This window comes from Heloderma suspectum, chromosome 1 (genome assembly GCF_057233095.1).
Source record: "Heloderma suspectum isolate Gila_16-S chromosome 1, 16-S_ref, whole genome shotgun sequence".
Classification (NCBI taxonomy): domain Eukaryota; kingdom Metazoa; phylum Chordata; class Lepidosauria; order Squamata; family Helodermatidae; genus Heloderma; species Heloderma suspectum.
The window spans coordinates 135,352,370-135,377,206 of NC_139458.1; the positions used below are offsets into that span (position 1 = coordinate 135,352,370).

Genomic DNA, 24,837 nt, shown 5'->3' on the forward strand with positions numbered 1-24,837 from the left:
CTGCCTGTTCAGCTGACCAGTCACTGCCACTTATTTCTCAAGCAAGACTTCTTTCTTTCCCTGGAGTACAAAGCAAATTTAGATACGGTGTATGTCCTGTGACCACTGGTACGCTCATTTAACAAGGACATTTGCTAACGTAGAGCAGGGACATTTAGGAAAGGCATTTTGCACAGGGAGGGGGCTGATGAGTGCCCACACATACTGCCATTTAGAGACTGGAAATAAGAAACAGCAACTGACATCATGTGACAAGATCCCTCAGTCCCACTATCAAGTACTTTTAAAGACCAGAATGTTTAAAAAACTGATTGAAGCTGCCTCACCCCTTCTGCATTTTCTGAAACCACAACCGCAAGAATCACTCCATATCCTACCCTGTGAGTTTACAAGCATGTAGAACTGGCAGATATAGCATACTTGGATTTTCAGGAGGCTTTTTGCCAAAGCTCCTCACCAAATGCTTCTAAGGAAATGTAGCAATTTGCTGTTCTTATACACTGCAGATATCCCTTCCAAGTACTCATTAAATGCAAGGGTCTCCCCCAGTGTAGCATCACAGTGAGGAAAGCTCAATTTCCCAAGGAGTCAGTCAACAAGAAAGGGGGCAGCTTGGGAAGCATTGTGACTAAGAGAAAACTGTAAGTACTGGAGCAGCTAGACTGGGGAGGGGAGCCTCATGGTGTCTTTGGATCTGGCCTGAAGCCTCCCTGTCTCTCCTCTCTCCCCCTGCCCCCATTCCATACAGCAATTACACTTAGAAAAAAAGCTCCCATTTATGTAAATGGAAGCTTTTTTCCTAAGCCTAATAGCCACATGTGGTAATGGGGGGGGGGGTGTGATTTTCAGGGTTAACACTACCCTCTCTGCTTTTAGAAGATCCTTGCCTCCCTGAAGAAGCTGCATTTTCAGTCATTGTGGGATTCCCAAGCCATATGCACATTCTGGGGACTCTCATATAAGTCCCATTCATTTCAGTCAGTTATCTGCTAGAGAAATTCCCAACTGATTATCAGTGACTAACATAGGTCTTTTCTGCCTAGGGAATTGCTGTGTGTAGCCTATAATAGCAGCTGTGCCTTCTTGTGTCCTGAGTCATGCTGGCCTGACAGCACTGTATTGCTGGGTTGGGTTACTGATCCAATTGGAGAGAACCTGCAAGACACCTCTGTTGTTGAGCATGGTTAGCATGTGTTTGTATGTTGAATCAGCATGTCTAAAAGAGACTGAGTCACCCCAAGGATCAAAAGAATTCTTTACCTTCCATTGCCCTCTCCTGGATTCCTCCAGGCCTCCTATGGAGCTGATTAGGTTGCACAAGACATGCAGTTGTTATTGCAGGGCATAAGGATACATCATTTCTGAAACTTGTAACCCAAGTGTCTTCTGAAACATGTCCTCTGATCACCTTTCTTCTCCTATCTCACATGGTTGGTGTCCTGGTCCTGTTTTTATTCCCCAGTGCGCATGCATGCAGAGGGATGCAGAGGGACAGCCTGTTCAGGCTGTGTTTGGGGGCTTTTTTAGAACAACAAATGTGCTGCAATTCTACGTTTCTTACAAGCAGTCCAAACATCTTCCCTTGAGGATGCACTTCTGTTGTAGGGATATTGCATTTTCTCAGTACTGTTAGTGCTAAATTTTATACCTGAGAAAATGTGATTCCTTCTGCAGGAACTGTGTTGCCTGTGACATGAATGGTGAAGAGTGACAAAATACAAACATACACATTTTGCCGTTCTGTGACTTTATTTCTGTGGTGGTGAAGGTGGTGGGTGCTATGTTTTACATTAGGTGAACAACCCCTCCTTGCTGTACCACTTAAATGTGAGAGTGCTCACCTAGCCTTTACAGGTAAGGCTTTCTCTTCCTACCACAGCATCCCCCAACGCTTCATCAACATTTTGCTTTTATTTTAGCACTTTGAAACACTTATGAAAAAAGACTGATGATGGTTTGTTTCATATCTGTCTCTCCAGTAAGCAAGACCAGACTCATGTAGTAGTTCTTGTTATGATGGTTCTTGATGTTGTTGATGTTGTAACCCCAAACCCCTTTACCTTTGAAATTAACAAAGTTTCGAATCCTAGGAATCAAGCCGATAGACCTGTTCCTACCATTGTTTGACCTGTGTAATGAATTTCATTTGTTCTGGTAGGAAATGAGGTTGTTTGCTGAGATGACCCATGGGAACTCATGATGATTCGTCAGAAGGTCCATAGTTTTTGAAAACTATCACATTTATTTAAAAACACAGGCTATAGAAAGAGGTTTAAAGGTTATATAAGTTATATTTGCTAGAATATCAGTTAATCCAGAGCCTAAAACCTTGAACTGCCACTTCAGATGGATAAGAAATTACCTTTTGATTTCTACTCAGACAGCACATTGTTAGTGAATACATACTTTCTGTTTATTTTCTGTTGTGCTTGTTCATATGTCTATAGTATTTCATAATAAATAGCTTTTGATAAGTTACTCCAGGATTTGCTTGGGAATTCAAATATTTCTGGTCCTGTTTTTAAAAGTCTTGCACAACCACTGATTTACTCTGCTATGGTGATTTAGAGCAGCCTCCCCTGACCTGGTACCCTCTAGATGTTTTGGATGAAAATGCCCATCTTCCCCAAACAGCAGGACCAATGGTTGGGGATGATGGGAGTTGTAGCCAAAACATTCTGGAGGGCATCACACTGGGGAAGGCTGATCTAGGATATAAAAAGGTGGAAGGGGTATACCCTAACCCACATGAGGGTGTGCCTAGGTTTATCAGATTCTGTCCTCATACACTTGGTGTATCTCCAAGGTTGCCTACCTTCTTGAATACTTAAAATAACAGGTGGGCTGGTGGCTGGTGGCAGCAAAACACTGCCTAAAAGACACCTTGTGATGAGGAATCCCTCATTTTTTCACATTCAGTTTCTCATAGGCCCCTCTTCATGCATTAATGGATCTCTTCCCATGTGAACAGGGGTAATGGCACTGGTTCTTCCTATGTAGTCATTGCCCAGCTTGGAGTGAGGGCAATGACAGGGTGAAAACAATCTGTGTGATTAACGTTGCCACATGGTTCGAGGAACTCAAGCCATGCCTCAGTAGCCTGGGAAGAAGCCATGGGGAAGAGGGCCCACACCACTGTAGTATTGCGTGAAAGGGCCCTGCATTTTGAATCTCAGTAAGAGAATCTCAGTAAGTGATGACCTTGCCTGCATCAAGTCTGTCTCTGCAATATGGGCATTTCTGTGGCAGATATTGGTCCTTGAAAAACAAAACGACCTTCATGCTGCTCAAGAAATTCTACCACCATCAGGAGATTAGAGGATCACATTAGTCTGCTTTTGCTCAGTCTTTCCAGCTCTCCGTTTCTTAGCTGCTCTGTGCGCAACAAATCATATGAACAGAGTTGTTTTACCCGACAGCTGGAGTGCAAAAGAGGAGACATGCATCCCCAAACACTTAGCCAGGGAGTTACAGTTTGCCATGGCTCCTTAGCATGTGTCCATTGCATGTTTAGAGTCACACTTCTCCACTTACATCCTTATGTGTTTACTATGGCAAACAGTAGTGGAACACTGTTGGATTCCAGCTGCCATGTAAAGTGTGAAGCATCTCTGGACAGAATGGCCAACTCCATAGATGTCATTGAGGGGTCATGTCACTTCCTTTCCTGCTTTGTTTTTCTCAACATACAAGATTTTGCCCTGGACATATCCTCAGAGAATCAAAGGCTCAAGTTTTGTGATTCTAAAGAAGCAATTCTGATGTTACACCAGCTGGGGTTTTAGGATGTTGACTCCCACTGAAATATAGGGCTGCTTGATGTGAGTGGTTGGTCCTACCTCCTATTTTGAATCTTCTCCTGATCGGTGCCAGCTCCCCTTCTTTGGCTAGAATGAAACACTGGGCTGTGAGAGGTAGGCAAGTTCCTTCTTCTGACTTTTTCTTCAGTGTAGCCTCCTGTGATAAAGAGGACCATGCTCCCATGTTCTACCTTCCAAGGTAGAACATGCTGAGGGGCATGCCCTTCTTAAATTAATTAACCAGCTGCCACTACCTCCCTTATTCCCTTTTGCTCCCAACCCTGGAGGCACTTAAGAGCTGTGGGAATTAATCTGAGGGAGGCGATATATTATTAGCAAGCCTTCTGGTCTGGCCATGCAAGGGCCCCAGTCCAGACCTTTCCTCTTACCGCTCCTTGAAAGCTTCTAGCATGGGCAAATGGCTAGGCAAATGAGTGAGACCAATCCTGTGACTAGGCACTTAGTCAACTCCACACTTTAATGCAGTTTTATTAAATAGTTGATATAAGTGAGTAGAGAAATAGCAGTTACATAAAAGAAAATAAACCAGAGATCTTTCCAGCTAATGCTCATACTGATACAAGTTCTATCTTAGTTCATTAACTTACAAACACAATTATCTTCAGCTGACATCTACCCAGCATGGGACTTGTCTTGAGGGGAAGCCGCAGAGATTCCCAAGGTAAATAAAGATGAAGACATGGTCAAACCATCCCATGTTTATGTTATGTCAGCGCTGGGGGTGGGATTACTGGCCTGGGGAGAAAAGAAGCATCTAATCAAATAGGAACCTAAGCTCGGAGGTGCCACGACATTTCAAGAGCCCTCCTGCTTTTCTTTTCTTTTTACCTGGGGGAGGGGGCAGAGGTGGTATAGCCAATGAAGGCCACAGGAGCAGTGAAGGGGCTGTCTTTTTGCTGCTCCTGAGCCCTCATTGCTTATGACCCCCAAAGGCAGCATCTGATTGGTTGAGATCCTGCTACTCAAAGCAGCACTTCCTTTCACTAATGAGGTGGTACTGGTAAAGGGGGAAGAGGACTCAGGAGGAGAAGCCACTGCAGCAACCCAGCATCGTCGCATGTCAGGTCATTTGGAAGCCCTCCCAAACCACGGGGACCCACACCTGCACCCTGTGGTCTGGCCCTGGTGGTGCCAGTGCCTGAGCTAGTCAGGTTTAGTACTTACACATGTGTGATGTTACTTAGCCTCTTCCCTAGCCCATGGAAGTGGTTTTAGGAGTTATACAACTGTGTAAAACTGAGATATCTCTTTTCCCCTCCTGCCAGATGCTTCTTGTGCAGATTCAGACATGCTCAGCCTATGTTCATTGCTGTCTTCTCTCTGGTGTTGGAAAGCTTCTTAAGTGGACCAAGACCTTTTACGATTGGGCTGTTTGTCACACCTCCAAAGAAAGCCTAGGAAAGAGATTGAAAATGAGAGAGGAGGCAGATAAACCAAACCATTGTGCTTTAGTCCTGGTGACACAGTTGGAATGTAGAAAAGCCACAGAAAAACAGAGGAGCACTGAGATGGGAATCTGGATGGTCTTTGCCCCCTACCAGGAATGAAGACACGAGATGTGGTTGGGATCAATGAGCACAGCTTTATTACCTTGGCAGAATCTGCAATGAGCAAATAGGCTAGCAACAAGCTAACAACCATTAAGTGGAGGACCCTAATCTTTCAGGAGAGAGCTAGGAGAAGAGCCCTCCTGTTGTCCCCTGTCCAGAGTGATTCCACTCTGGCTCCAAACGTCAGATCAATGTACTGCCTAACCTGCCCTTGTCCTCACCTGCTCACCAACAGGTGATCTGAGGAAGCCCAGAGAGTCCTTAGATGTCATGAGACGGCCGATGGCCAAAATTAGCTTCCCTTCCATATCCCCTCTTGCTGGCCGGCTGTGAGGGGTCAGTTGGATAAGTCTCAGGGTGCTCGCCAAGACAAGCCTCCGCTTCAGACTAGCAATGAAGGAGAAATTTGTTTGGTTCAAATTTTTATAGGATTTTTCCCCACTTCAGACCTCCCAAACCTATACGGGAACCAGAACCCGCTTGTGCACCAAAACCTGCACTTTTCAGAATTTTGCAATGCAGTTCACAACTCAAAAAATGTGCACAAAAAATACTTTGTATCAGGAAAAAGTGCACCCACAAATATGCATTAGATTGTGGGGAAATCACTTGCAAAAAGTGCACGCATTAGGAAAAGCAGGTTTAAAAAAATGTGAATTGGAAGAAATGTTCATAGAAATGCATGCAAATTTTCACGTGGACTTCAGGGGGTGGGGGCTGAATTAGCAAACTGATGACAGAATGGGCCCAAAGAAATGTACGGTTAGGAAAATGAGAAACTGAATGAAACAAAAATTGACAGATTTACCCATACCTACTTCAGGCCTTCCCAGCCTGCACTGTACCAATGAAAATAGCCAATTATTTGTTTGTGTGCTTAGAATTTGTATAGCCTGCTGTTCTTCTAAAAGGAGCACACAGCAGCTTACAATATTAATAAAACAAGTACAGGAACAATCCTATAGCCCCTAGACAGCATCTGAAGGGCCATAGGATATTTTGGATTCCCCAATCTGAGGTCAGAGACAGTGCTCCAACCTAGGAGGGGGGACTGGGGCTCTACTCCCACCTCCACTTCCCCTCACAGCTAACACAGCAAGATCCACACCGGCTGCTCTCTGAGGTTGGGAACTCAGCCTTGGAGAAGGGGATGTTTTGGTGGGCAGGGAGGGGAGGAGACTGGAGAGACCAGGATACGAGTTATCCTGAGGCCTCTCCAGCCTCCTTCCCTCCCCCTCCGAAGCACCCCAGCTAGAAGGCCAAAAAAAGCCCCTCTAGTGAAAAATGCAAGGTGGGAGGATGGGGTGGCACGGGTTGTCTCCGCCACTCCTCCTGCTCTGCATTGGATGATCAGAAGCCTCCAAGTTTGAGGTCTTATTTTCATTGAGGGCGCAACCCACAGGACTGTGCCCTGCTAATAAAACATCCATAAGATTATACTATCACACTAAGGGCGCAATCCTATCAAGATAGGCAGCCACCTCCAAAGTCGGAGGCAACCGCCTATCCAAAGCAGGGCAGGTGAAACAAGGAGGGGATTGTTCCCTCCGTGCTCCTCCTGTCCTGCTTTTTTGGCTAGACAGCCGATTGCAGCTATGTAGCCGTGGGAGCACGGAGTGGGGAAAGAGGCTGCTGTATGACACATAGGATGTGTTGTACAGGCAGCTATGCTCTCCCCGCCCTGGAACGCCCCCAGACACGTCCCTTTCCAGCTGCTCTGCGCTTCTCTTGCGACCATGGAGGACAGGGCTGTTCTGCACTGCCTCCGAGGCAGCGCGGCAGTGGGGGGAGGTTGGTTCCCAGAAAACACCATATCGTCTGGCCGCCATCAAGCGGCCATAGGATTGCTCCCTCCATCAATTAAAATACAACAATAATAATCTAACCTAAAAACACCAAAACCAACAGATTGGGAGCCAAATGCTTGTGTAAATAAAAAGGTATTTAACTTGTGTTTAACAACAGGTACTGTGGGCAGCCTATGGAATTATCTATTGGGATAAATCAGACCTTTTTCTTCTTCTTTTGCTTATTTCCCTTTTGATGTAATTGCAACAGAATGTTATGTTCTCTCTCTCTTTATTTTATAATTTAAAAAAATATTTTATATAACCTTTACCATTTTAGACTTTTATTGGTATTTAGTCTAGACAGAAGAGCCATGTACTTGTCAGGGTTGCCTCTGACCGCAGGGAGTGGCTGAGTAGTTCAGATTCTGAAGAAGAACCACAAGACTTGGGGGCGGGGGGGAGAGTCCCAGGCTTGTCCAGACATGGACTGGCAGACTCCTCAGGTTTCAAAGGCCCAGCTGGATGGAGAGGGCCGCTCTTCACCCCCGCCCCCACCCCATGAAAGATAGCTGTCGGGATTCTTTTGCTCCTGCTGAACTTCAAAAGCCAAATCAAACACAGACAAGAGGCTTCAATCCACGGCTTTTAATCTATTACTTCAATGGGTAATACAGATGCAAATTCTCAGTGACTCACAGTCTACAAGGGAAATGCCTTCAGGGAGTTCAAAAGAAAGCTACAAAAGTTGCCCACCGTTTGAAGAAAAGGTGGGGTCAATATCCTAATTTAAGGGGGGGATCTCCCTCTCTCTTGTGAGGGCTCTAAGCACAGCTGTTCACGCTGGGCCAATCGGGCGGACCATCTAAGCTCTGCCCCAGCCATCTCTCTCTTGGCTTTGCATCTGTGCTTGGTGTCTAAGAATTCAAGCTCTCCAAGCCCCCCTCTCCGTGTTCGCTATCTCTCATGGGGGGGGTGAAGAGGGGCCCTCTCCATCCAGCTGGGCCTTTGAAACCTGGGGAGTCTGCCTATCCATGTCTGGACAAGCCTGGGAAACTTCCTGCCCCATGTCTTGTGGTTCTTCTTCAGAGTCTGAACTACTCTGGCACTCCCTGCACTCAGAGGCAACCCTGACATCACTAAGCTATTTTTGTGTTTGTTTGCTGATTGTTACGGGGGGGGGGGGTTAAATTTAAAATAAATGGTTTAATAAAAATAGTAACAGTGGGAGCTCATTGCACCTCTCCTGGAAGGGTGTTTCCAAAAGGGGGGGGTGACTGCCACTGAGAAAGCCCTCTTTCATGTTAGCCAGATTATTATTAACCACCACCACCCCACTCCACTTGAAACAGCTTGGAATATGCGAATATGCCCTCATACCACCTATTATGAGAGAACACCACCCAAAAAAATTCTACTCCGCTTTGGAAGACCAGCTGCTAGCTAATTTCATGCTGTACAACATATAGGGAGGGAAGAGTGAATTATGGTTACACTTTCCTCCTGTTCCTGTAGTGTTCCCTGCCAGTCCAAGTTGGGTGCTGCTTCTCTAACCAATACTTCTTCCTGTATCGAAGTCACATATTGATTAACCTTTCTGTATTTTGTAATAAAATACGTGTTGTATTGCTAAATGCCCACTGATATAAGTGTGTAATGTAACCTCCTCATGGTGTACTATGACTCTAGATTTAAGATCCAGGAACACCCATGTCAGTTGAGTACACATGTCTGTGTGCATGGGTAATTAAGGACACGTGGTAACACTCAGTCCTCCTTCAGTTCTGCTATCTTCTTTGCCAAGCCTCTTGACCCCATAGCTCAGCCTTCCCCAATCTGGCACCCTCCAGATGTGCTGGACCGCAACTCCCATGATTATTATTTATGTATGGGAGTTGCAGCCGACACATCTGGAGAGTGCCAGTTTGGGGAAGGCTGCCCTAGCACATAATTCCTGCTGTTTTCCAATTGTGACTCACTTCTAAGGACCTCCTCTTTTCCTCTTTAGATGACTTCTGTCTTTTGATCCTCTCAACTTCTTCTTTTATCTATTGTATTCCACTAAAAGCTCTCCTCAAAAGGTTCCCAGTGTCCCCCTTCTGGCCACATCTTAAGGACTTCTTCACACTGAGCTTTTATCCTGCTCACTCATGGAAGTTTGCAGCCCTTTAGATGACATTGTTAACCTCCAGGGCATCTCCTGAACTAAATGACCTTTATTCCATTTTTAAATTGATCAGAGATAATGTGGTATCAAATTACCCCACTTGTGTTCTGCTTGAGTTCCCTCCATGAAAAAGGAAAAGGACAAGCCGTGAGAAGAGGAGCTACATCAGTGAAACGTATGGAAGATTCAGATAAGGGGGAGAAGGAGGGGGAAAGGGGAGGGGGGGAAGGAAGCATGTGTCAAGGGAGTCCGTTGTGATCCAGCATTTAAAATGGAAGCAGAAAGCCCCGTTTTAAATGCGGGACTTCAGGCTGGTGTAGAGATGATCTGTGTCTCTCCCATGCCCTTACTCTTCTCGAGCTTACTGCAACCTTCCACATTACCTTCTGTGACTCCATCCTCTCCTGAGTCCCCTCCTGTCTCTTTGACTGATCACTCCCCCCGCCCCACCCCGTCAATTACTTTTGCCTTTCTTGGTGCTGCTGCCTATAGAGTTCCTTGTTTTGTTTTTTTTCACTCCACATGAGCTTTTTTACTCTGAGCTCTGATTAATACTTTTAAGCTAATGACACCAAAATAGATTTTTCATCTCCTGACCTTCCACCTTCTGACAAGTCTATCGACCTTTTCTGCCACTTCCTTACATTAGAGCTCCTGAATTTTCTTAAAAGGAAGGAAAGAACATCCATTGCTCATGTTCAAAAAGAGCATGAACAACATTTTTTAAAAAAATTAAGTGGGGCTGGCACATTGTAAATCCCACTTATATTTTCCTTTGAACGGCATCTGTTTAAGTTCCATGTTCCAGAAATGTATGTGATGCTCTAATCTGAAAATGCTGCAGAGCAATAGCTTTCCTGACATGTATGCATTTAATGCTATTTTCTTAAATTGCCAGGTGTAGTCTGAGGACACATGATGCAGCCCCCTTGCTGAAGCTAAGCTGATCTAGGTCTGGTCAGTGCCTGCATGGGAGACCCATCTCAGAACCCTAACTGCCTTGAATTCATGATGGAAGAAAAGTGGGATATAAATATTCCAATTAAATTAAATTATTATTAATTTCTCATGGGAGCAGTTCAAGCAATGCACATATAGACAATGCAGGCTGTTTTGGCAAAACGTTTGCTATCTGGAGTCAATTGCTTAAAAGAGCAGAGTTTACATGCTCTGCCAGTAGTTGTTGTGGGCAATGATTACAGCTTCTGGAATGTGACTGTTTTGAACAGTGAAGCTTAAAAGTGCTCATCTGCTATGTCATTGAAGCATCCAGCCATTTTGACTATAGCAGGTGGTAGAGGGACTTAAATTATTCCAGTAGCATTTCAGTCACAGAGTATCATCTTCTCAAATCTAAGGATGTTTCATTCATGCATACAATCAAATTATACCCCACCTTTCCTTCCCAGTGGAAATTCATATTTCATGCATATTGTCATGCAGTTTTTAAAAAAGCCTGCAGCCCAGGTCAAGGTGACCTGAAATGCAGCTGGACATAATGGCTGCAGTATGTTTGTCTGTTTGCATGCATGGACCGCATCACAAAGCTTCATTCTATAAAGCCCTACTGACCACAGCAGACTCAGGTTGTTTCAAGGTCTGAGAAAGGTCTGAGAAAGGTTACACACTCAGGATCTTATTTAGGAATCTGACATGAAACAAAAGTACTATTCAGATGATTGAAACATGTACAGTAGACCTTTGCAGGACATGGAAAATGCATGGTCCTGCCAGTATGTACAAAGTTTATATGTATACAGTTTGTATGTGCATAAGGACTGTACAGATAGTCTAGTGAAAGTGTGCACAGAGGTCAGGGGATGGAACTTGCTGCTATAATCCTATTACCTCCTCCCCCATAAACATACACTGTTTATGTGAATATGGTCTGTATAGTGCTTAGACATGCCTGTCATTTGCAAATCCGGCCCTTTTGGGGCCCAGCAGATTCCTGCTGCCTGCCTGGCTTGGCTTGTATTTGCGAGCCAAGCCATGGGTTTTTCCCAAAATCTGGGAACCTTTTTCAGAGTGGGAGGGGCTGTAAATATAAATTTGCACAAATCACAACTGCAGTTTGTTCACATTTCACCTGTAATTTACACACATTGCAGGTGCAATTTCTGCAAATGTTTATGTATGAAAACAATCTGGAAAATATGCAAGCTGGCCTGACTTGATGCAGATCGAGCAGGGCCAGCTCATGGAGAAGCAAGCCACAGTCTGGGGGGCTGAGGTGATGAAAGCTCAGTGAGCTCCACTGCTCCAAATAGATGCCTCCAACATCCCTAATAAGGCTAAAGCCTTCAGTTTTATTGTCACGATTTCTAAGTTCCTGGAAGGTTCAAGTGCCCACCACTGACTCTTGAACACTCTTTTCAATTCTGCCACAGTGTGCATGGATTCTAACAACCATGTAGTGAGTGTGTTCCATTTGGAACTCCGGTCATCTAAAGGGATCAAATATGCCATGTGCTATGTGGCAGATTTCAGAAATCTGACTTACCTGGTCATCTCAGTGCACCAATTAATAAAAGTTCTGTGACATCCCTTCTAGCACCCTGCACTGCTGGCTGAACCAAAGGTGATTAAACCTCATTTATGTTAGCTGGCATCAGGACTCTCGGGACTCTCTGACCCCAGCTTGTCTATGCAGCAAGAAACTCTCCTTATATTATCAGCCTTCCTTGCCTCAGAATTACTTGATCCTCTGAGTCTCTCTGAGCAACTTAGGTCCTGTCAAAATTATTTGATGCGCATTGTCTCTGTGGAATCAGTATACCCAGGGTGAGGTACCTCCCATCATGTTAACGCCTATTAAAATCACACCGCATTTAGAAGCCAGTTTCTCTTAACATCAGAAAGATGTCTGTTAAGGAAGCTAAATGGTGTGCTGGGATAAGCTAACAAAAAAGCAGAAAGATTGCACAGCATTAGTCTTAAGTTCAGTTTCTAACCTAATGGTAATGATTAATAATACATCATGTTACCTTTTGACCAGCCTAGCAAGATATTTTAATGCTTGAGGACCTTTTTGCATGGCATCAGTTTTTGCTGAAGAACCTGCCACCTACATGAATAGGCAAAAGACTTACCAAATCACTCCCTTCTTGTGTTCTGTGTATCTCACCCCATCCAAGGAAGGGATGTCCTTCATTCTTTTCTAAGCTTCCTAAAAATTGCTAAGACTAGCTCAGCTGCTCTGTTTCTTCGCACTGACATGATGCCCTTTGTATTCAACTCCGCGGGGAGCTCACCTGATGTTCAAAACACACACAGAATACTCTTAATTGGATTTAGTGCCATTTCCTATGTTGCTTTCACCACAAATCAATCTTTCTTCTCCTGAGTGTATATTTTGTATTTTACGAAGGGGAGAGCACATTTTGTGCCATGGATCAAGCAGGTGATACATGCAGCATCTCTCGGACCAGTATACCTGCAACAGAAAATGTACTCATGCAGCCTTATGTCATATAATACATACTTTTCCCAGCTGGAGTACTGTACTGGGTAAGAACATGAGCTACAAGCTAGGAAACCCCTGGTTCAAATGTCATCATAATGACAAACTCACTTGGTGGTCTTAAGCAAACTGCTGTACTCAGCCTCGGTCTCCTATCTGTATTATGGGTCTAATGACAATAGACTGCCATACAGGCAGTGGTGCAGCTGAGGTGGGCCATGAGACTGAAGTCCAGGCTCTGCAGCCCAGGGGGGAGGGGCAAATGACCACCCAGAGAGTGGCAGGTGATGGGGCAGCAGCAAACAGGCTTGGCATCAGCACCTGTGTTGGCATTGGCATGCCAAGAGCCACTGGGGCTAATGCTGGTCATCACAGCATACTTTCTTTTCTCTTTTCTCTCTTATTTTAAAAAACTTTTATAGTCAGGGGTTAGCCAGTTGGGCACAAACATGATTACATATGCTCATTTTATTATTTTTACTTTAAAATATATTATCCTTTCCTACAAAAACAATAGGACCTATGTCCAAGTAAATGTATTTAGAAGCAAACTCAATTTTATTCCGGCGGTCATGATGGTGCTTTGATTTTAAGTGAGTTTCAAATGTGAAATTGCCTGTGCTCAGAATATTGCGTCTGCTTTAATCAGGATTAGCAAATAGTTTTGTTTTGTTTTTGCTGTAACTTATCAGGAATGTAGAAACAGTTGTAAAGCAGGGAATAGTAGTTTGGGGAGAGGAGAGGAATGTTAGTTGTGTCCTTCACAATTGAAGTAATACACATGGCTGCCTAAAAGGGTGGGGTGGGAGGGCATAAGAGCATTAGGTCCAGGGTCTAAAATTACCTTGTGATACGTTCCATGGGGTTTTCTTGGCAAGAATACTGGAGTGGGTTGCCATTTCCTTCTCCAGTGGACCACATTTTGTCAGAACTCTCTGCCATGACCTGTCCGTCTTGGGTGGCCCTGCACGGCATAGCTTATGGCTTCACTGAGTTACGCAAGCCCCTTTGCCACAACAAGACAGTGATCCATGAAGGGGATCTTACTTTCCTGGGCTTTCCTGATTTTACTTTCCTGGGCTCCAAGATCACCGCAGATGGTGACTGTAGCCATGAAATTAAAAGACGCTTGCTCCTTGGGAGGAAAGCTATGGCAAACCTAGACAGCATAGTGAGAAGCAGAGACATCACCTTGCCAACAAAGGTCCGTCTAATCAAAGCTATGGTTTTCCCAGTAGTAATGTATGGCTGTGAGAGCTGGACTATAAGGAAGGCTGAGCGCCGAAGAATGGATGCTTTCGAACTGTGGTGCTGGAGAAGACGCTTACGAGTCCCCTGGACTGCAAGGAGGTAAAATCAGTCAATCCTAAAGGAAATCAACCCTGAGTGCTCATTGGAAGGACAGATACTGAAGCTGAAGCTCAAATATTTTGGCCACCTAATGCGAAGAGAAAACTCTCTGGAAAAGTCCCTGATGCTGGGAAAGACTGAAGGCAAAAGGAGAAGGGGACGGCAGAGGATGAGATGGCTAGATAGTATCACCGATGCAATGAATATGAACTTGAGCACACTCCAGGAGAGAGTGGAGGACAGGAAGGCCTGGTGTGCTATGGTCCATGGGGTCACGAAGAGTCGGACACGACTGAACGACTGAACAACAACTAAAATTACCTTGCTGCACCACTGCATCCCCTTCATGGATCACTACCCCTTCATGGATCACTGCCTTGTTCTGGCGAAGGGGCTTGTGTAACTCAGTGAAGCCATAAGCTATGCCGTGCAGGGCCACCCAAGACGGACAGGTCATGGTGGAGAGGTCTGACAAAATGTGGTCCACTGGAGAAGGAAATGGCAACTCACTCCAGTATTCTTGCCAAGAAAACCCCATGGAATGTATCACAAGGCTAAAAGATATGACGCCGGAAGATGAGCCCCTGAGGTCGGAAGGTGTCCAATATATTACTGGGGAAGAGCAGAGGGTATTTCCAAGTAGCACCGGAAAGAGTGAAGCGGCTGCGCCAAAGCTGAAAGGACACTCAGCTGTGGATGTGTCTGGTGGTGAAAAGAAAATCCGATGCTGTAAAGAACAATATTGTTTAGGAACCTGGAATGTAAGGTCAATGAATCAAGGTAAGCTGGAGGTGGTCAAACATGAGATGGCAAGATTGAACATCGACATATTGGGAATCAGCGAACTAAAATGGACAAGCATGGGCGAATTTAATTCAGGTGACCATTATACCTATTACTGTGGGCAAGAATCCCTTAAAAGAAATGGAGTAGCACTCATAGTCAACAAAAGGGTGGGAAAAGCAGTACTGGGGTACAATCTCAAAAACAATAGAATGATCTCAGTACAAATCCAAGGCAAACCATTCAACATCACAGTAATTCAAGTCTATGCCCCAACTACTGAGGCCGAAGAAGCTGAGGTTGATGGGTTCTATGAAGACCTACAACACCTTCTAGAACTAACACTCCAAAAAGGATGTCCTTTTCATCATAGGGCATTAGAATGCTAAAGTAGGAAGTCAAGAAATCACCGGGATAACAGGCAAGCATGGCCTTGGTGTACAAAATGAAGCAGGACAAAGGCTAATAGAGTTTTGCCAAGAGAACACGCTGATCATAGCAAACACTCTTTTCCAACAGCACAAGAGGCGACTCTACACATGGACATCACCAGATGGTCAGTATCGAAATCAGATTGATTATGTCCTTTGCAGCCAAAGATGGAGAAGCTCTATACAGTCAGTAAAAACAAGACCTGGAGCTGACTGTGGCATCATGAGCTGCTTCTTGCAAAATTTTGGCTTAAATGGAAGAACATAGGGAAAACCACTAAACCATTCAGGTATGACCTAAATCATATCCCTTATGAATATACAGTGGAGGTGAGGAATAGATTTCAGGGATTAGACCTGATAGTGCCTGAGGAACTATGGATGGAGGTCCATAACATTGTTCAGGAGGCAGCAACTCAATCCATCCCAAAGAAAAAGAAATGCAAGAAAGCCAAGTGGCTGTCTGATGAGGCTTTACAAGTAGCTCACGAAAGAAGGGAAGTGAAAAGCAAGGGAGAAAGGGGAAGATATATCCAACTGAATGCAGAGTTCCAGAGAATAGCAAGGAGAGACAAGAAGGCCTTCTTAAATGAACAGTGCAAAGAATTCAAGGAAAACAACAGAATGGGAAAGACTAGAGATCTCTTCAAGAAAATTGGAGATCTCAAGGGAACGTTTTGTGCAAAGACGGGCATGATAAAGGACAAAGAAGGCAGGGACCTAACAGAAGCAGATGAGATTAAGAAGAGGTGGCAAGAATACACAGAAGAACTATACAGGAAATATCTGAATGTCCCTGATAGCCATGATAGTGTGGTCACTGAACTTGAGCCGGACGTCCTCGAGAGTGAAGTCAAGTGGGCCTTAGGAAGCATTAGTAACAACAAAGCTAGCGGAGATGACAGTATTGCAGCTGAGCTATTTAAAATCCTAAAAGATGATGCTGTTGAAGTGCTGCACTCAATATGCCAACAACTTTGGAACACTCAACAGTGGCCACAAGACTGGAAAAGGTCAGTTTACATTCCAGTTCCAAAGAAGGGCAATGCCAAAGAGTGTTCAAACTGCCGTACAATTGCGCTCATTTCACATGCCAGCAAGGTGATGCTCAAAATCCTACAAGCTAGGCTTCAGCAGTATGTGAACCGAGAACTACCGGAAGTACAAGGTGGGTTTCAAAGAGGCAGAGGAACTAGAGATCAAATCGCCAACATTCGCTGGATCATGGAGAAAGCAAGAGAATTCCAGAAAAATGTCTATTTCTGCTTCATTGACTACACTAAAGCCTTTGATTGTGTGGATCACAACAAACTGTGGCAAATTCTTAAAGAGATGGGAGTACCAGACCACCTTACTTGTCTCCTGAAACACCTGTACGAGGGTCAAAAAGCAACAGGAAGAACCAGACATGGAACAACCGATTGATCAAAATTGGGAAAGGAGTATGACAAGGCTGTATATTGTCGCCCTGCTTATTTAACTTATATGCAGAGTACATCATGAGAAACGCCGGGTTGGATGAATCACAGGTCGGAATTAAGATTGCCGGGAGAATTATCAACAACTTCAGATACGCAGACGATACCACCTTAATGGCAGAAAGCGAAGAAGATCTAAAGGGCCTCTTGTTGAGGGTGAAAGTGGAGAGTGCAAAAGCTGGTTTGAAACTCAACATTAAAAAAACGAAGATCATGGCATCTGGCCCCATCACTTCCTGGCATATAGAAGGGGAAGAAATGGAAGCAGTGACAGATTTTATTTTCTTGGACTCCAAGATCACTGCAGACGGTGACTGTAGCCATGAAATTAAAAGACGCTTGCTCCTTGGGAGGAAAGCTATGGCAAACCTAGACAGCATAGTCAGAAGCAGAGACATCACCTTGCCAACAAAGGTCTGCATAATCAAAGCTATGGTTTTCCCAGTAGTAATGTATGGCTGTGAGAGCTGGACTATAATGAAGGCTGAGCGCCCAAGAATTGATGCCTTCGAACTGTGGTGCTGGAGAAGACTCTTATGAGTCCCTTGGACTGCAAGGAGGTCAAATCAGTCCATCCTAAAGGAAATCAACCCTGAGTGCTCATTGGAAGGACAGATACTGAAGCTGAAGCTCAAATATTTTGGCCACCTAATGCGAAGAGAAAAGTCACTGGAAAAGACCCTGATGCTGGGAAAGATTGAAGGCAAAAGGAGAAGGGGTCAGCAGAGGATGAGATGGCTAGATAGCATCACTGATGCAATGAATATGAACTTGAGCACACTGTGGGAGAGAGCGGAGGACAGGAAGGCCTGGCGTGCTATGGTCCATGGGGTCATAAGGAGTCGGACACGACTTAACGACTGAACAACAACAACCACTGCATACAGGCTTGTTGTTGAGGGTTACTGAAAATGTCTGTGAAATGCTCCATATTAATCACCTCCCGTACTCAACACTATAGGCTATTGCTGAAGATATGTGGGATTTCAAGGCCAGCCTGTTTCTGGACAAGAATTTTCAAAAATAATTCTGCAGAGAATGAAAGAGAGTTTCTAATTCTAAACTCTTGCCTCAACTCTGGTGGCCTCTGAAAATCTGAAATCTGCCAAGAGAGCACACCCGCCCTGCTGCACTTCTAATTTAATAAACAAAAAATGAAGACATTGCTCCATGCTATGCAGTAAGTGTAACATGTAATTTGGCAATGAAATTTTACTGGCCACTGATGTCTTGCCAGACATCCTCACCAGCCTCAAGCCACTTTCTTCTCTGAAAGGTCTATCCTCCTCCATCCTGTGGTCACTTGAGGTATTTCCTAATTTTATTTTGCTGCACACACAGGTCTCTGGGGTCATACTGTTGTCCTTTGTGGTTGTAAAAATTGCCCTTTCACATCTAATCTGCAGTCCAAGGAAGAAGGATGTGATAGTCACATGCATGAGTCCTTTAGATTAAACTAAGCAGTGGAGGCTGGTGGTTCCGATGTCAGTGGGGGGAGGGTGAATACACTCCAGATTTCAGTCAGAACCAGTCAGAACTCTAAAAGATAGCTCCTTCAGAGTTCTGATTGAAATCCGGAGTGGATTCACTGCCCCACTGACATCGGAGCCACCAGCCTCCACTGAAGCTAAGGTGTTCAATTTGCACCAGACTTGCACCAAGAGTAATACAAAACTGCCTTCCTTCTGCACCTGTGCATTCATTTGCTAATTGTTCACTAATTAGCATTCATTGTCTCTTGTCTGCCCTAGAATCATGAAGCACATTGAACCTGCCATCAGAAATCACAACCAAGTGGCCTTGTAATCGAGACCCAATTAAGAACAAAATGCACACTTCATTATCTTATGACATTTTTTTTGTTACTGTGAACTTAATTAATTAGAGTTCAATTAATCCTAAAATGGCCTGTTCCTCCCCTGCTGTGGATGTGATAATGGGAAGGGAAGGGAGGTGTTTCAGGCTGACTTTCGTTTGTTGTGAAGAGCATGGAGCACCAGACAGCAAAGGAGCCCCTACCTAGTTTCAAGGCAGCTATGATATGAAGGCCTAGCGGAAGGAATTCTGACTTGCAAACTCTTTGTTTGTTTAGAATAGTCTTCTCCAACCCATTGCCCTCCAGATGTGCTGGATTACAGCTCCCAGCATAGGCATTGGCTGGGGATAATAGGAGTAGTTGGGGAGGGCTGGTTAAAAAGGTGTAAAGACAAAGGGGACAATATGCATATAGTTTCAGGGTTGCCAGTTTGTAACACACAGGTTTCCACTATACCAGGGATGGACAACTTGTGACCCTCCGAATGTTTTGCTCTATAGCTCCCATTAAACCCTGGGCTGATGGGACTTGTAGGCCAAAACATCTGGAGGGCCACATGTTTCCCAACCCTGCACTGGTACTTTCCAGGTGTCTTTGAATCAGGAAACCAGGCCACTGTGCCCATTTCCCCATTTTCATTCAGTCCTTTTGTACATCCTCAGCCCACTGCCGGCTGTGTGGAAGTGTTGGGGGAGGCAAGTAGACAAAAGGCCATGGTACAAGACGGGTAGAAGAAGCCACCACTGCTGCCTCCTCTTTCAATTCAACAGCTGATTTGAACATGCAGGGGGAATCTCTGGTTTGCAACCTGGCAACCCTATGACATTTTAACAGTATTACTAATGTAATTGAAAAAAGTTTTTTTTTAGCCACAACAGATAAGTCACCCTGATGCATAGCAAAGTACGAACCATAAAAAGAAAATTTTAGAACTAGCATACTCTTACGTTTGTTTGCCTCCCACTCACTCTAATCAATTGGCCCTTTCTCCTAATGGTACTCTCCTGCCATAGCTGGTATTATTAAAAAGCCTGGATGACTTCATGGATAACCTGTTTGCAACTTAAGATATAAATCGTCACTCATGTTGTATGACCAATTACTATAAATCAGCCTTCCCCAACCTGATGCCCTCCAGATGTGTTGGACCGCAACTCCCATCATTCCCAGCCAGCATGGCTGATGTGGCTGGAAATGATGGGAGTTCCAATCCAACACATCTGGAGGACACCAGGTTGGGGAAGGCTGCTTTGAATGGCAAATCAGTAAATGAGAAATTGTATGGCAGGCGAGGCTAGACAAAACTAGGAACTCAGAGAAAGTTTCCCTTTGGCCATGCCCTTTGTGAATCTGAGCCTATCAGAAAACATGTTTTTCATTCCCATCAGTAGCAATGAGAAATAAAGAACTTTCTGGTGTAAAAAAAAAAAAGCGCCAAATGCTTTCACAACTGCCCATGGCAAGCTAGAGCTTTATAAATTTGTCCATCAATGCTAGAAAACCAAACTCTAAAATCTTGTTCATAAAAAGAAAGTGTGTGTGTGTTTTCTGCAGTACTTTTTAAAAAAGTACTCTTTGATCAGCTTGGAACCTTTAACTTCGATTATGTCCCTTAGCTAATAAATATCACTTTACAGGAACCCTACGCTGAAGGAAAATGTGTGGTTAGAAATACCCTACAGGGTTTGGAGGAAGTTGCAGTAATAGAAACGACAGAGAACATGTTCCTTCTAGGGGGCAGATAATTAAATTGCAATGGTCTGATTTTCAGAAGACAAAGGCATTCAACAGTTCCCACTGATTTCATTGTTAGTCTTCTCCATTGAAAGCCAGCCTCCTTCTAATTTTGATCTCTCCATATGGCTTTATATTACTAATCCACAGAGACCCATCTGTTGCCATTATGGCCCTGATGTTTCAATGTGCAATGCAGAAATTTTCATTTTGTTCATGGCGAAGTCCAATGGAGTTAGAATAATCCAATGTGGTGTCCAACACAGATTACTCTTCTCTAGCTGACGATATCAAAAATCTAGGTTGGTGAATATTTATGGAAGGTTCTTGTCATTCGGTCCACTTTTATTGCACAAAATACTAAAATATATAATCAAATAAAATAACACAGTAGATCATTGATATTTAAAGTATAAGAACAACAACTATCATATATGTATAATTCTTTGTGCATATCTCTTATTTAACTTTTCAAATGACATTATTTTTAGAATGAACCAACACAGGGACACTAAAAGAGAAAAAGGAAATCAGCATGAAGATCTGGAGATAATTACCCAACCCAGCCTCCTGGCTCACATTGGCTGGGTTCAGACAACACAATAACCCACACGCAATGGTTGAATGTAGGTTGTCATTGAACTGTGGCTGGTTGTTGAAATGTGGGTTACTGTGTTGTCTGAACCCAGCCATGCTAACAAACCATGGTTTGTTAACCACGAACAACCCACAGTTCACAACCCAACAACAAACCTTGGGTTCTCTTCATAGGTTGTTCGTGATTAACAAAGCATGGTTTGTTAGCACAGCTGGGTTCAGACAACAAGATAATTCCCATTTCAACAATAAACCATGGTTCAATAACAACCCACACTCAACCCTTGAATGTGGTTATCATGTTATTTCAACCCAGTCACTATCCCCATTCCTTTTCTTAATTCAGTATATTTCTGCTTCACCATAATTAAACAAAGGGGGAAAAGGAAAAGAGAAAACAATATGGAGAAAGAGGGGGAGTAGAAAAGGAAAATTTGTGTTACTTTTATACAATCTGGTAAGAGCTAAATAGTTTAATTGAAAAATCTCAAAATGTCTTGCATGCACTTCAGGATGTGCATTTTTACACATCACAGAACTATTCCAAGGGTAGTTAAAAATGAGGTCCTTGGCTTCCAGGGTCAATTTCATGACATATAACTTCAGTAAATACTAATATTTGAGAATCAAATGGTAGGAGGGTAGGTGACTCTACAAGATCCCAGAACAAGCTCACACCTTTGTTTCTCTGTGTTGTTAACTCCATTCTTCATAAACCCTGGCTCTAGAAAATCTGGCATTATGGCAGCGTGAGGCATTTTGTAATAACTGAAAGTGTCACTTGGTGATTGCTAGGGCTGTGCCTAAGGCCCAAACGCCAAGTTGAAGCGGGCTGCTTCGGGTCACTTTGTGCCTCTTCCAAGGCAAAGCGGAGCAGGCATGAAGCGACCTGGAGCTGGTCGGGGGCTCTCTGAAGCGGTCGATGCACTTCAGAGCTTCGGCCCCCTGGTCCAGCCCCCCCCGGTGCCTCCAGGTCCTTACCTGACCCGCCGCCATGGCTGTCTTCTCCATCGCCACCTCTGTCTCCACTGCTATCCTCACCGCCGCTGCTCTTGCCACCGCTGCCACCACCCTTGCTGTCACTTCCGCCACCACCATCCTCATTGCCACTGTCCTCCTCACCGTTGCCATCCTCACCGCCTTCTCCACTACTGTCCTCACCACCGCCAACTGCTGAGGCCTGGATGCGCGCAGCGACTCTTAATGCAGGGAGTCACCATTTTTTAAATGGCAACCTCCAGGAAGTTCCAGGAGGCACAGTGGCAATGGCGACCACAAAGCGGCTTCCGAGTCGGATCGGGGGGTCCCTGCACAACCCTAGTGATTGCCACATAGGAGCCTTCTGTGCGCTTATGTTTTGGAATCTGTTGATCATGAATACGGCTCGCTCTGCTTTGTATTTCTGGTGGAAGAGTGTCTCCTCTTCTCATAAATTCTGGTTTTATCATTTTGCCACTTTTGCTTTGACTTGGTAAATGCTTCCTTAGCTGCTTAGCAGGATTTATCTACAAAGAGGAAATGCATGTGGAATTATAGGACCAAGTGAAACCATCTTTATGACTAGTCTGTTTTCAGCCATAAGTGTAGCAAAGATATTGCTCTACTGTAATGAGCATGTGTGAATTGGGGGAGGTGACAGCAGCAGAGTGGGGGGAGGGGTTATCAAACACTTCTCTAGAGGTCCCCCCAAAATTACCTTTATAGTCTGCTTATGCAAATGTTCAACTTGCAAATGGCCTACTGGACAAAGTTGGCGTCGTGTGCCTCTGGATAATAAACACAACCAGCACTACTATAAGAGGGAAAAGGACCTCTCCAGGCCTCTTGCTATTTCCCTTTCAGAGGCAAAACCTTTCCACTTCACAGCTAAATGCTTCTCCTCACTCATCTTTTCTTTTCCATTTAATTTCAGGGCAAACGTTATAAAAATTCCTTGGAGACGGTGGGAACTCCAGATTCTAGCCGAGGCCGCAGCGAAAAGAAAGCCATTAAGTAAGTTCCAGGAGGGATTATTGAAGTGAATAGGTTGGAGGCGCTTGGATCTCAAACACTGCATGAAGATACTCCTTGGGGATGTATGCCTGAAAGGCTGGGCATCCACATTCACTCTCACCTCAGTGGTCTTAAGAACACCTCATCCACCCTCATCTTGCTCTAGATCTAAACACACTTGTACCCACACTACTGTATGCACATGAACTCTTGATACTGCTACATTTTGTGTAATCACTCCCGTGTTTGCACAAACACTCTGCTCTTCTGCACACACCATGATGTTTTCTACCCAGACACTTTCCCCAAAATGCTCCCACCTCTAGGTTCCCTCAGCAAATACTTCTACCATTATTCAGCACACTAGTACTGCTTCCTTCCCTGACACTTTGCCCTACCTAAATAATACTATCATCATTATGTTTCCCTTCTCCCCAAGTTATCCCATATCTGACTCATTTAGACCCATCTATACATCCCAAGAAGGCTTAAGGTTCCAAATGCTATCCCTGAAAAACATTTCCATCCGGTTACATATCAACCATCCTTCACCCACCCAGCCCCACAACACATAGTATTTTATCTGCTCCATTAACATGTCTGCCTAAGGTGGCCATGTCTTTACAGAAGAAAGTCCTCTGTTTGGAGAGCTGTCAGAGGACAGTCCAGTATTTAAAGGCATCCTCTATTTGAAGGGCATTTTGGTCCAAGTCTAGTTCAAAGATAAAGAACCATCAGAAGGGAGAGCAGGGGCCTTGAAGTTGCCCATTATCAGTGAGCACCTGTACAGCACACAGGTCACCTGATCACAGGCTTTCCCACTATGGTGAGATGTATTGTATTTCTTTTTAAACAACATTAATTATTTCTAAATGTACATCTATACCTCTCAATTAGCATATGCACATTTTATGCAAATCTGTGTCCTTTTTTGTCCTCTTTTTTCGTGATGCATCTCTTCTTCTCCTTTTGATGATGTGTAAGTGGCCACCTATTTTCCCCAGGCACAATCCTGGAATTTCAAACTCTCTCTCTCTTTCCATATACATGTGACATCAACAGATGCAGGCTGCCAAAGAAATCAGTCCCAAACTGCAGTGTTGGCTTACATACAGAGCCATCCGTAATTGATATATATCATTCAGAACATTTCTTCTGTCTCTGCACAAGTGATAAACCCCCTGCACGGAAGAGCAAACTACTGATACTGTCTTCTTCTAAGACTTGGTCTAAGGCTGGCCATGGTGCCAAAGGTAGTAAAAGTCTCTTGGTCCCGTCTAGAGAGGAGATGAGGGACACAGACAACAATTAACTCCCCCGGGCCTATTCTATGTACTCAGATTCCAGAGCGTCGAGACAAAGTTCCCACATTTTCAGATTGCAGTGGTTAGTTCTGCTCCAGGCAAAATTTATGGCTGGCCGCATAATCTGCTTTTGAGCTATTTATGTTTTTTAAAAATGATAATAAATATATGCTCTGAAGCAACTCCAAGTCAGTGTGGTCTGTGGACCTATTCCAGGTACCTTTGCAGCTGTGTATGTTCATAAGATGACTTGGTAATGAGTTGTGCAATAGTGAAGTGACACAGAATAGCCTGCAGTGGGACAAATGGTAAAAGGCATGTTTGTCCATATGACTGTGATTTAATCCCCTCTGGTTCAATCTGTTACCTGAAACTCTTCTCTGGGAGAAAGCTGGGGGCTGAGCCCATTTCCACATTCCCACCATTGTCTGTTGTTCTTCCGTAGCATGATCTGCAAGGGTTACACCTGCAACTTTATCCTTATCAGCATTGAGATAACTTTATAAGACTTATAACTTTATAAGGCCCTTCTCCAGAAACACCTCTGAGACCCTTTCTCCCCAT

The 24,837-nt window shown here is 44.3% G+C and overlaps 1 protein-coding gene across 1 annotated transcript in view; it reads left to right on the forward strand.

Moving 5' to 3' along the window:
• SYT7 (synaptotagmin 7) overlaps positions 1–24,837 on the forward strand; it is a 283,673-nt gene that overhangs the window by 174,469 nt on the left and 84,367 nt on the right. The window contains exon 4 of the mRNA XM_084858651.1: positions 22,890–22,969. Within this exon, the coding sequence (XP_084714777.1) occupies positions 22,890–22,969 (80 nt within the window). The remainder of the gene's footprint in view (positions 1–22,889; positions 22,970–24,837) is intronic.